We start from the raw sequence: 13633 nt of genomic DNA, 5'->3' as shown, positions 1-13633 counted from the left end.
GTTTTTAATCCACTTACGCAATATATCCCATATCCCATGTTGGTCACGTCACATTTTAATCCTGTTATTTTGTTTTTGTTTTGATAGCTTAGGCGACAAAACGAGAGCATTCTAACACTTGTTCTTCTTTCCACATCAATCAGAATCGAACACTTCCATAATTTGATTGACCTTTTCACCCCTTTCCTGAATGCCTTGCCTCTGGATTAAAGGAAGGGCACGCACTGCAAACCAACTCCTCAATACCAGAACTCCAAATTCTGCTAACGAGATGGACCTTTACAAAAAAGAAACTTGCACCATCATCCAGCCACACGGGTTCAGACGTTTGCGGTGAACTTCAGCCGTTGTTACGAAACTGGCAGAGCATTGAGCATTTTCACGTTTGGCCAATATATGACCTCGAGAGGTACGAGTGCTTCAAATCGTTTTTGTTTTTGTGTGTAGAATTTTCCCGACGTGGCTGCACAAAAAAACATCCGAGGGTTCGACTCAACTGATTCACTGAACACTGTTGATCATGAAACGACTTTTATGCAAATGGAACAACAGGGGACAGATGCACAAACTCAATACAACAAACATTAATGAACATGTAGAGCTGGTCATCTCTTGTTGAGACGTTGATGAAAGTAAGCATTGTAAAGAGGACTTGGTAAACAAACATTCAGTTCAGCTAACTAAGGTGATCACCAGGAGTTTCAAGTTTCAATCTGGATTTTTGTTGAAATCAAAGGATTTCTGTAGAACAAGGATTGTGGCACCATCAGCTACATGACAGATGCTAACCCTCAAATAAAAATAAAAAAAATGCTGTTTTTTTATTTCTCTTGAAAAAAAAAAGACCAACTTCAGGCCGAAACACATTAATCATTTGGCATGATCAAACGGGAACATATTACCTGAATGCCTGTTGGAAAGTCACGTTTTTAGATGCTCACAGCTAAACAGCCAATTTTACAAATAGAGATCTAATTGTCAGAAGTAACTTTGTCAGAATAAAGTTCTTGTAGCTGTGCTGAGGCAGCACAATCCTCTGATTGTGATAAATGTGCGAACAGATTCAGTCCACAATCTGATGGAATCCCTTGGTGGGAAAAAGGGTAAACAGTGTCATTCTTGCCATACCAGAAGGGGACCGAGGAAACAAACTGGCCCTCTTTACACCTCGCTTCCTGAGGAGGGAAGAGCCATGTCATCAACCAATTAAATAGTTTATGTCGAAACTATGGTGTACTGTCGATGAGCAGGCATCAGTCCAGAACTAAAGTGCAGCAAATGAAATGAAATGATGGAAAGATAATAAAAATCCCCACTGGTCTGCTGCTAGACAGAATCCAGGGTTATAAGTCTTATTTGTCTTGTCCAAGTCTGTCCAATTGTCTCAGTGCGAGGGAAGACTCCAATTCCCATGGTTCCATGGGGTTATTTCACATCACACAAGAAGGCAGGAGGCAGTCGAAACCATCCAAGGTGGAGCCTGTGCAGGTGGAAAAGTCCCATTAGGTAGAGGAATGCATGATATGAGATCCAGGAGAGATTGCAAGCAGCCTGCTTTGTCACTGACGAGCCCCGCCCCTTTGTAACACAGTCGAGTTCCTAATGTGTCCATCTGCAGTCGGAGACGGGCCACGGGGGTGTCCAACCTCCATGTTTGAGTCGATTAAGTGCCTTTTTGTAGAGGTTGGCCGAGTCCTTGGCTTGGGCCTGGCCACGCGGACCCGCGGTGGGCGGTTCAGTCCAGCGACCACAGTCAAACGTGGTCAACGTCTCAAGGTCAGTCCAGTGTTTAGGTTAGATCATTCTTCTCTATGCGTGTGGGAAAGGGATTATTTAAAAACAAAAAAAAAATGTAAATTACAAAAAAAAAAATCACGTCCATGTTTGTCTGTCTTCAGAGTCCAAAATGCTTCGATCAGACAAGAAGTGCAGTCCGAATACTCCCGCCGACTCAGAGAAAGCGATTGGTAATCCTACAGGAACGTGGAGAGGTGCTTTTCATTCGGGATTAGCCCAGGACAGGATCCAAAAGAAATATGTTGTGTTTCAGGGGGAGTCTGCGAGGAGGAGACGCCGGGTGCAAGACAGAATGATGAGTGGAACCTTCACGAACTGGCTGACAAGACTGCAGAACTTGACCCATGTTGGACGTATGCACACACGTGCTCCTGTAATATTACATGTTTAATAATCGTGACGATGATTAAATCAACCTCTCTGACGATGAGACGGGAGAGGGGGAGGAGGGGAGGAGGGGGCGGCCGAGGGCTACTGCCACCCGGGACCATGGCATCGGGCAGAGAGTAAGAGAAGTGAGCGTGGGCGAGGATGAGCTTTGAGCACGAGGAAGGATTTAGCATTATAGCTGAAAGCCCTCCATCGGGGCCTCGCACTGCTGGAAGAGGAACTGCTGCTGCTGCAGGTCGACGGCCGGAGCCAGGGACGGGTCCTCGTCTTCGGTGTTGAAGTAGCGCTCGATCAGGTCGAAGGCTTTCTGATAGATTTCCTGGTTCTCGTGACCCTGTAGGAACTCCAACTTATCCAGACCTGATGAGAAGAGAGGAGGATTGCACTGAAATGACTGGAAATCGATAACCACACAGCTGATTGAATGGAAAGTCGGGGGCTTGTTTGAAAACTCTCAAAAGTGGCATGACAACATTTGAACGACTTAATTTCTTCACAGAAAAAAAAAAAAGTGTGCATGATTTGACATCTGTATTGTTGTTTCAACTTCTCACAGACCATTTGCTGTGAACGTTATGTGCTTCATGGTGTTTGTGCTCACCGTAGGCCTCTTCGATGAGTGCACAGTACGGGTTGATGCCTCCACCCCTCTTGGCTTCCAACTCTCCCAGTCGCATGATGTTTTCGATGCCGTTTAGAGCCACCTGAACTATTTTGGAGTCCATGAGCGTGAGCAGGTCACACAGAGGTTTGATGCTGCCAAGTTCCACTAGGTGTCTGCAGAAAGTAGCACACATACAAAACAAACACTTACCTCAGTTGGTCAGTGAGACAAATCGGCTTCAGATAACTCATGTTATAAACAGCTTATCTTCTAGCAATGTTCAAAACATAAGCAAACAAATCATCTCCCCCGGGATCAAACTGAAGTGACACAAGTATTTAATTTATCAGTTTGAACCCCTTAAATTGATGTTTGGATTAGATACTTTGTCCCACATGAAACCAACGTGTACTGCCCTCTACTGGATGTATTGTTTCACAACAGCAGCAACGTAATTGACCCCTGACAATGTTTGAAGCAAACGTAGCAACGTACATGCCAAAATAAGCTTATTTGTGCTGTAGGTCTGATACTGATCTAAAGTACAAGTTATTTCTTTTCCCCAAGACCATAAAATGGAATCCTTTAGAGCAATCTCCTCGCTGCACTTTCAGCATCCCACCTGATTTGTTCTGCAGAACCCCCCGAGGTGGCGTTGGTAATGGCCCAAGCTGCCTCCTTCCGTGTGCGAAACTCTGCTACTTGCAGGATAGTGATGAGAGGAGTGAGCAATCCTGCATCCATCACCATCTACAAACAGATTAAAAAAAAAAAAAAAAAAAGGATTTTTATATATATATATATATATATATATATATTTTTAGGGACCTCGCCAACGGCTGGGCCCTAGGCCCAGCCAACGGCAGGTCTCTTTTGGATTTCGTCGTCGCCAAAAGTGTGGGGCCTCCGCAGGAGGCCCCACACACATCCAGGAACTCCCCTGACCCTCCCACTACCTGGTGGTGAAATTCTATATTGTTCTTCGAATGTTTCTTATTATTATTATTTCATGGGACTCCTTACGCGTCAATCGCCTCAAATTTGACCCCCTAAACACGCTCAAAAACTCACCAAATTTGGCACACTCGTCAAAACTGGTGAAAAATTTAATAAAATCTAAAAAAATCCCCCAAAAATCAAAAAATGGCTCTCTAGCGCCACCTAGACACTTTAAATCGTACGCCACGGTCCGTAGGAATGTCGTACAGAAAAACAGCGAATACGAAATTTGTTCGTCTACTCGAGCCCTACGACTCACGCACTCTAACTTTTGGCCTAACTCCAACAGGAAGCCGGCTATTTGCCTTTCAAAGTAAGGTGTTCGCCCAAAAAAGGGAAAAAAAGGCCGAAACGGAAAATTTAACTCCTCATAGGGCGAAGGTCGCATCGGTTAAATTGAGATATACAAAAATAGAGGAGATTGTTTACTACTGAACTCTAGAGGGAAATTTTCTTACCTAGTCCAGTTTAATTTTTATTAGCCGTCCAAGCTCCCCACCCCCTAATCGCCTTTTTGGCTCCTGTCATCCATTAACATGGGGAGATGGAAAATTCTCCCCGAAAATCAACGATTTTAAACTCCCCGAACTACTCTTAACTGTTTGCAAACCGTGACTCTCAGCCACAAACCGAGGGCATCGCCACGACCGCGAGACCCTGCCGAACAAGAGGATGTAACATATGTGGGAAAAATTCCAAAACAAGTCCCCAGAATGACGAGTTAAAACGACACAGTAACATTTTTTTCATTCTACATTTTTACATTGAATCCTGATGGGAGATATCCGGCGTTGTCGCCAAACAGCGCACCCTGGTGTCCAAAGTTTACCTCTGACTGCTTCCAAACGTACACAATCTTAAAGAGGACAAAAATTCCTACAAAAGTATGGTATTTTTATCCACATACTCCCCCGATAAGTATAGATTAAGAGCAGTTGTTCGCAAAATCTTCTAATATAATCCTCTCTGGCTCACTCTGACGTCAGAGTGTCCGCGCTCGGCGCAGCTGTGAAATTCTCCACTGTGATTGGTCAGTGCATCACTCCATATATGGGCAGCTTCCTGTAGCTTCAGGCTCATCACTGCTGTGTGATTGACAGCCTGTCATATCCTGCAGTTTGACCTGAGAGTGACCTCACCAGTCATTCTCAGGTCAGGTTACTCTCATGTGACCTGACCTCACTCTCATGTCTCATGTTCTCCTGTCATGAGGACATGCAAAACCTGTACGAGGTCTGGCCTGAGACATGTAATTTATGTCGGTGAAAGTTTGTGAAAAACCTTTATTGATGCATCATTCACACCTTCATACACCGCCGACAAAGGCCGGGCCTCCTAGGCCCGGCACTCCACCAGGTCACTGTCATGTATCGCACTGACCTTTGTTGGAGGCCTGACCTGAGACATGTAATTCATGTCGGTGAAAGTTTGTGAAAAACCTTCATTGATGCATCATTCACACCTTCGTTCACGCCGACAAAGGCCGGGCCTCCTAGGCCCGGCACTCCACCAGGTCAGTCTCATGTCCCACACTGACCTCCGTAGGAGGCCTGGCCTGAGGCCATATAATTCATGTCGGTGGAAGTTTTTGAAAAACCTTTATTGTTCCATAAGTGCAGTGTCATTCACACTAGAATTGAAGTAAGACCAGATTTGGGATCGGGGCAACCTGGGGAGTACCACACTGAGATTTTCAGGTGTATCCGCTAGCTTGCGGCATAGCATGCCCATTAGCATGCTAGTAAACATTGTTCGATTGAGCTGAAATTTGGTAGGTTGCCTAATGGGGGTGCTGCGGTCACACATCACTAGCTAATTAGCTGGTTCCGACGCCGTTTTTTCAAAATAAAAGTACTAATTTTTTTTTTTTTTTTTTTTCCTTAAATAATATTTTTTTTAATTAACCGTTCATAGCCACCCCCCCGACGGGCAATCTCGAGGTCCCGACCAATGCTGCTTGCAGCTTTAATTTTTTTTTTTTTTCCCCACCATCAAACAAATCTCAAACTTTTTTTTTGTGGGATAACACAAACCGACCTGTATTTGTGCTCGGTTCCCTGCAGTGATGTTGGAGATCGTCCAACAGGCTTCCTTCTTGATTGACTCCTTTGGGCTGCTCAGCAGGTGAAGCAGGGACTGCAGTGCTGAGCAGTTCAGGATCACCTAGAGAAAAGTAAAATAGGTCAGACGCAAAGTCAGATAAATCCAGCTTCCCTCTGTGAAGTATTTCACCTGTTTGTGTAGCTGTGGCGCCTACCTGTGTCTGTAGATCATCTCCAGTGACTATGTTTCCTACAGCTCGCAGTGCAGGAGACACCACTTTATAATCGGCGTGCCTGGAGTGGAGCAGAAGTACAGTGAGTGAACAATCTGGGGTTGTTCCCAAGGTGAAGAACATTTGCTTTTCTGTTGTTTATGCAATAGCTGAAAATGTATGAAGAAAACCTAAAGTCATAGTGTGAAATCTTAAACTTATAGCTGGATTGTTAAACCTAACATGCAACACAACACAATTAAGATTATTACTGGCCTTTGTTAAACATAACACTAAGATGTCTTTACACTCCACAAACAATACATTTACATGGTTTTCCCAACAGAAATGTGTCAGTGAGGGTCTCACATCAGTAATTCGACCAGCCTGCGGCAAACTCCTGAGTCAATAACAGCTTGGATTTTGTCATTCGGGCCATCAGAAAGGTAGGAAAGTGCCCAGCATGCGTCGGCCAGGATGTCTGTGTCGTTGACAAAGAGCAGCCAGGACAGCACACTGAGACACGGGGACACCTGGAAGACACGGCGAGGAGAAAGCATGTCCGTGTTAATGTCAGTGGAAGCAACGACATTTCTTATATTGAGCTACTTCATACAGCCTGTGACCTCGAAAAGCGAGATATGGTGTACTTTTGCAATGTGAGAGGTGTGCTGTTGCCATAGTGATATGTTTATCTTGGCAAATTACCTTAGTGAAGTCTGGAGGTGGGTTCTTTCCTCTGCACAGGTTTGACAGTGCCCACACTGCATTCCTCATCATAGTTAGACGATTTTGTTTGGCCAATAACCTTGAGAGAGGAATTTTAACGTTCATAAATTTTATACATTTATTTATTCATAAATAATGGATCAATATTGAGTATTTTCGTGTTGGACAAGATTATTTTGTTACACTGAGTTGCAACTTACTGAACCAGCGAAGGCAAAATGTTGCAGTCTATGACAAAGTCTCTGCATTCTGTGCTATCTCCTGCTATGTTTCCCAGGGCCCACACTGCCTGAGGGACAGCAAAAACCATTCACGTTGGAGAGGAAACAATATTGAAATTATTCATTTTTCAAGGACAGTTTTAAATTTTGTTAAAGTTCATTTAAAGAAGCGGGGGGGGGGGGGGGATAACCAGGAAGGTCAGGAAATACTCTTTACCTGTTCCTGAACATCTTCGAAATCTGAACTCAGCATCTCAATGAATATGGGCACGGCTCCTGCCTTGATAACCACCCGTGTCTGGTGGGATGTCCCCGACGCAATATTGGTCAACACCCACGCTGCCTCAAACTAAAATGTCGTTCGAAAAGTATTGGAATTAGTATACCAGAGAACAAAGTGCACAGGACTTAAAATACATTGTTCATACAGGAAAAGCATAAAGAAGAGAAGAACTCATCATGACCTGCACCATTGCCAAGATTCACTGAAGAAAAGTACCTGCAATGTGCAGTTTTCTCTTCTTTTCAGGAACTCAACAAAATGATCCACCACACCTGGAGTAGCAATCACCTCATCGATGGGTGGATTGGGCTCTGTGTAAGACATGCCGCACAGTAATTGAAAAACAGTGAATACAGTCAAACTTATTAGCTTAATGACACATTTATATACATCTATTAATATTCAAAAGCCTTGTGAGATTTTTGATATAATAAGTTTTTCAATTGTGCAATAAAGTATCACACAGGGATGATGGTGAACAAGCAAAACTGTGTGATGGACAACATCTATGTCAGAAATGAAAAAGAACTAAGGCACCCTTACCTTTAGAGAGAAGTTTCCTAAAGCGCTGAGTACCTATTAGCTGCTGCTCAGGAGAGTTTGAGAAGATCATCTGGATCATGTCCTCAGAGATCACCCCTCCCTGGGCACCACAGCAATAGAGATTTGGAGAAAAAAAAAAAAAGAAGCACAAAATTAGTCATAAGCAACTTATGTGAAGTTTTTCATGGCATCGTCTACATTCAGCTGTCACAGCGATGAATGCTTTCTCACCATAAGAGGATCCATGTTGTTAGCCTGGGACTCCAGGTAGCCACTATCGGCCATCCCGTCATCCTCCAAGGCGCCATCCTCCTCTGCAGTAGCAACATTCCTCCTCTTAAAAAGCTGAAATGGGAATAATAGTTAGGTACTGATGCATTGCTGAAAAATCAAACAATATAAATCTACTCCACACAGAAAATGCATTAGTATCAACCAAGTCCAGTTGACCGGACTCAGTTTGCTTTGAGATATAAATTTACTCCCATAAAAAAAAAAAACAGCGATTTAACTACTGGATCATTTTGGCAGCAAGCTGTAAATAGCAGCCGCAACTTCCTCAGTGTGTCGGAACAAACTTCAATGCATGTAAACCTCTCTTACTTGTTCATCTTTCTTCTGTTTGCGGAGCTGCAGACCTTCCTCTTCCCTCCTCCGTCTCATTTCGTCTGTGTTAAGAGACTTGTTCTTGTAGCTCTTGAGTCGTGCATTGTCCTTACCCTGACTCATTGTGCAGCCTAAGAAGAAGCACACAACTATAAATAAAGCCACCCCAAGGGATTATTTAAATTAGTGTTTAATGCGTTATTTACTTAATTTACGCATAGGTGATTATCAACGCGTAGCTTGTTGTGGACTGATCAGTTTCAGGCGTGATGGGGCCATCACCTTTGAGATTAGGCTCTAGAAATATTTAACACCAGATTATTGTGTTTTTAGCTGAAGTACTTGACCGCTGCATCAAGTTTTGCGCCACCATCTATACGATACAGTAACACAACATTCGTCGCCATTTAAGCGTTTAGAGATTCAATCAATAACGGAATAAGTCTTCACACAGCAGTAAACAAGGCCACCGGGGTCTCGTTCCTCTCAACGAAGATTGTTTTTACAAAGGAGGGCATCTGAGGTTACCAGCTAGCAGGCTTAGCTTCAGCAACTTGACAACGTTGCTATTGAACATTACATAACATCATTATTACGCAATCAGTGACAATGCTTGCTGCAATCGAGTCAGAAGCAAACAAAGTCAAGCCGAGACCAAATCAACGAAGGGTACATTTGGTCAGCTGGCGAATGTCAAAGCCCGTTGTTAGCTCCATTAGCTAGCGTTAGCTTAGCTCCGAAATGTAACGCTTGGCTTACGCCACAACCGGACATCCATCAAATGTTTCCCCTGCAAACAACTCAGCAACCTCGCCAATATTACGCGTTGACAAACATACACGGGGAAAATAGGTATTTTTTCTCGACATTTGACCTGTCAGATTGGGCTCCGTAATCCCCTGGTTCGCTAGGCCACCGTTCGTACAGCCGCCGCCGGTATTGCACTGCGCATGCGCAACCCCATTCCAGTCGCGCGCTCGCTCCCTCCGAGCACGCGCATAAACACTCCGTATTCGCCCACGCGACGCCATAGCTTTGTAAATAATTGACAGTGCGTCTCCATTCATTTAAAGCGTTACGTGTGTTGCTGTTGCACCTGCACGGCTCTGGTTGGAGCGCGTGCGGGTTCATTACGAGTCTGAGTGGAGATCAAACTATGTATCAACCTCAAAAGCAACACGGCGCAAGAAGCGTGCCGCGAGCGCAGGTGTGACGTTAAATGTGATACTTTTTATCAGGGCACGAGACACAAGTCGATATGCGTGTGTGTGTGTGTGTGTGTGTGTGTGTGTGTGTGTGTGTGTGTGTGTGTGTGTGTGTGTGTGTGTGTGTGTGTGTGTGTGTGTGTGTGTGTGTGAAGTCTCCTGAATTCAGTTGTCAATAGGTAATAATTAAATTACAGTTGCTGCTCTCTTATAGATCAGTAGAAAAACGTGCAAAATAGAACATGTAACATTAGAAGCACTCTTAACATAAATATAGAAATAGAAAATTTGAAACTTTAAAAAAGTAAATAAATGAACATAGACACTTTATAAAAGCATCATGAGTTTGAGATTAAAAACTCTAATGTCCAGCTCTTATTAGTTACACAGAAAATCTTGTATTTTATTATCAATATGCCGAAGCGATTACTATTCATAAAACGTGGTGTTTTAACTTTGTAAAAATAAATAAATAAACGAACGAATGAATGAATAAATAAATACATTTCCTGATGCCACTCACTCTGCCTAATAATGAGTGTTTCTTTTTTTTTAAACACCATGCGTCTTGGGCCTCAAACAAAATCCTGTAAGTAATTTTCAGATGTCTGTGCCTGTGCTTCTTACAGATTCCTAAATCTCTATGCCATTATTATTATTATTGTTGTTGTTATTATTATTAAGCTGTGAATAGCACATAATGTCTCAGCGCATCTGTATTTATATTACAAATCCAATGGTGTCACATATTGTTGTTTGTGATGTTTGATTTCAAGCCACAAAACATTTGTGGTTTTGAAATAAACAAAACCTTCAACACACGTGCTATGATGGTATTAGCAGAATGAAACTGCGTAGTACTCGTACATATTATTAAAATCAAAACAATTGATCCCGGAGTCTCCAGTTTGCACAGACTAAAGCAGTTTTTTGTTTTTTTTCTTCTTCTTCGGACACCTGGGACTGACTTTAATTAAAGACAGGTGTCTGGGGTGGCAAAGGGGAACAATGTTGCCGTTTTGAGCCCCTTGCAGACTCCTACAAATATGAGTGGCTTCAGCAACACGTCTTTCTTTTTCTCCCCCCCCCTCCAAATGAACACAATGCAAAGACGAGTGAATGTCCAGTGTCCCACCCTGTCCAGCGGGGACAGCTTCGACATGTGGCATGACTACATGAAGCTGGGGGGATTGCTGTGCGCCTGGCGGGAGGTGGATCGAGATGACCCGGCGGCGCAGCGAGAGAAGGACCCGGCGGAGACGAAGGAGAAGCACCGGGATGACGCACCGCCGCTGACCTGCATGCAGACTCCACCTCGCTGCCACACCGGGAAAAGCTCCGCAGGCACGAGCGCCGCCAGCAGCCCGTCGAGCAACAGCTGCAACTGGACCTGCAACGACTACTGCCGGTTCTGCAAGCAGAACGGGGAGTCCGCCGCGGTGTACCGCTCACACAGGCTCAAGTCCGACACCGGGAGAGTCACCTGCCCGATCCTGCGCAGCTACACCTGTCCCACGTGCGGAGCCTCCGGGGATCGCGCGCACACGCGGCGATACTGCCCGCAGGCGCAGCTGCGGGAGGCTGCCGGGATGCTCAAGTTCTGGTAAAAAAAAAAAAAAAAAAAGACACTGAAAGACTGAACCGGACGACACTGTACATAATTACAAAACAACAAAAAAAGAAAAAAGAAATGTGTGTTCATGTTGAAACAAACTGTTTCAGTTTTAAAGTTGTTTCATGGTTGGACTTAAAAAAAACAATGATGCTATTTGGCAAAGCCACTGTTAAAAAAAAAAAAAAAAAAAGAAGCTTGTTTTTTTAAACATTTTGAATCTTTGTTGTTGTTTTTAATTTGCTTGACTATTAAACGTGAGCATAGCCAAAGTTAAAAACGTGTTTTGTCTTTGTTTATACTGAGGCGCAAACATCACACAAACTCAAAATCACATGTCATTCAAAACAAACTGTGTCAACAGAACCAGATGATTATCAATATCAATATTTTTATCACTCCATCACCTTATGCACCGTAAGTAATTCCATCCTGTTGTTCCTGCTGTTCTATGTCCATTGTTGCCGTGTACCATATTTTATATTTTACCTCTTATTTTTAGCTTATTTATTTTTATATTCCTAAGCCCTATAGCTTAAAGTTTTTAGCTTTTCTTTTATCTAAACCAAGTGTATGTTTTTATGTTTAATGCACATCTCACCAAGAAAAATTCCTAGTTTGTGAACCTGTTTACAAGCAATGGCAATAAAAAGGATTCTGATTCTGATTCTGATTTCTTAACTGCTGCCTTGGAGATTAAGGTTTTAAATGGTTTTCTCAGCTCAAGTCTCTTTTTACAATATGCAGTAACTATCTTAATCATTGCCTCTAACTTGTAGTCTGCTGAAACATGCAGACAATACAGAAATACAATATTCAAAGAAACTTTTAAACTTAAACTTGTGAACTTTTTAAAGTTTTGTCTATTGAAGGAGTGTATGAACAATGCACTTTTACAGAACTAACTTTCTCTTACATTTTATATCAAAAGATACAACTGCTCCTTTTATGATGTGCAGAAGGACAATTTAGTACCACATGCCACCTCCAGATAATAGTCTGGCTTTATCTTTATGTACATATTTGTAAAGTGACAATAGGTTGGGCACAGTCTGATAACATATTAGCCACAATCAAATTCTAAATACCACTGGACAGTCTGGGTGGTTGATTGTACATCATTAACCGGAAAGATATGATGCAAGTTAAATAAGCACATGGTAGGTTATGTGAATGAATGGAAATTTGCAATTAAATGTTGAGAGAGAAAAAGAATGGCAGTGATAACTGATATGAGGATGTAATTACTTTATTGAATATATCTCACGGTTATACAATGTAGAATTTCATAACAGCTGAGCACTCTTGTATTTGGATTTTGATTATTGTTATTTTAAACACAGGAAACAAAAAAAAGGCAAAATTGAAAAGAAAGAAAATCAGTCTACAGAAAAGAAAAAAAGATCACAATATAAAATAAGCAAATTTGATGAAAATTATTATTTTTGTCTCAAATGGAGTGGAATAGAAGAGAAGCTAAGCTAAATTGTCCTACCCCACTACAATAAAACCTGATCAAGAAGAAAAGCAGGAGAAACAAACAACAACATATTGGAATAATCTTTCTCAGTAGCTATTACACAACTATAATTCAATACAGTAGGATGAACTTCATATCCAACTTTTTAAACCCCATGATATTTCTGTCCTTGTCGATGGATTCCTCCATGTTGCTCCACAAAATCCTCGACGTGAAATTAAAGTACGGCGTTTTGCAAAATGTGGTTTTCAACATAACATTCTTCTATATATCATTATGACCACTCTCTATGTGTCTATGTCTATAGTTCATTTGTATTTATCTTAGGCTGAGGTCCAACTATAACTCCACCTGCACATGCAAATGTTTAAGGTTAATAATATCTAACCATATTGTCTGTGCAATTATTGTAGTAATTGTGAAGTCATTTTGGGTGAAGTTTGCATGTTTTCTCCCACAAGTCTCAAAAACAGGCCTTCAGGTCAACTAAAGGCTAAATTGCTGGTAAGTATGAACAAATGTGTGTGACTCTTTGGGTTTTCCCTGGTGAATAAAGGCAGACATAAGTCCACTTTATTTAAATTTCAGTCTGTGACGTATAGGCAACAACTTTTGAGTGTCTGGGCCTTAGTGGTTTACTCAGTCAGTCCCAAACAAACCTGCAAATCCACCTTTTCATTCATCTGTGAAAGTTGTGGAACAGCGATAAAACTTTCCCCAGCCATAGCTGCGGGGTGAACATTCCATAATTTTGTGATAATCCATTCATCTGTTCATCGTTCGTTACATAGCTGACCTCGCCTGCTGATGCCAGTGGTAGATAAACACCTGTTACCAAACATGTCTACCTGGTCAAAGTCTATATCTCTCTATGTTATAGAACCTCATTGTAAAGTCGAGTCAAGTGAGG

The 13633-nt window shown here is 42.4% G+C and overlaps 1 protein-coding gene across 1 annotated transcript; it reads right to left on the bottom strand.

Annotated features, from left to right (window-relative positions):
• Positions 1–540: 540 nt before the first annotated feature.
• kpna1 (karyopherin alpha 1 (importin alpha 5)) lies at positions 541–9378 on the bottom strand (the record flags this gene model as incomplete). Its single annotated transcript, XM_080515435.1, is given in 15 exon segments — positions 541–2547; positions 2789–2964; positions 3414–3541; positions 5828–5953; positions 6048–6126; positions 6414–6577; positions 6753–6852; positions 6974–7062; positions 7212–7343; positions 7494–7588; positions 7821–7920; positions 8052–8165; positions 8424–8557; positions 9301–9340; positions 9343–9378. Coding segments are annotated over 15 exon segments (1701 nt in total). The 3' UTR covers positions 541–2359.
• Positions 9379–13633: the final 4255 nt, after the last annotated feature.

This window comes from Blennius ocellaris (assembly GCF_963422515.1).
Source record: "Blennius ocellaris genome assembly, chromosome: 19".
NCBI classification, from domain to species: Eukaryota; Metazoa; Chordata; class Actinopteri; order Blenniiformes; family Blenniidae; genus Blennius; species Blennius ocellaris.
This window is presented reverse-complemented; position numbering and strand designations above follow the sequence as displayed.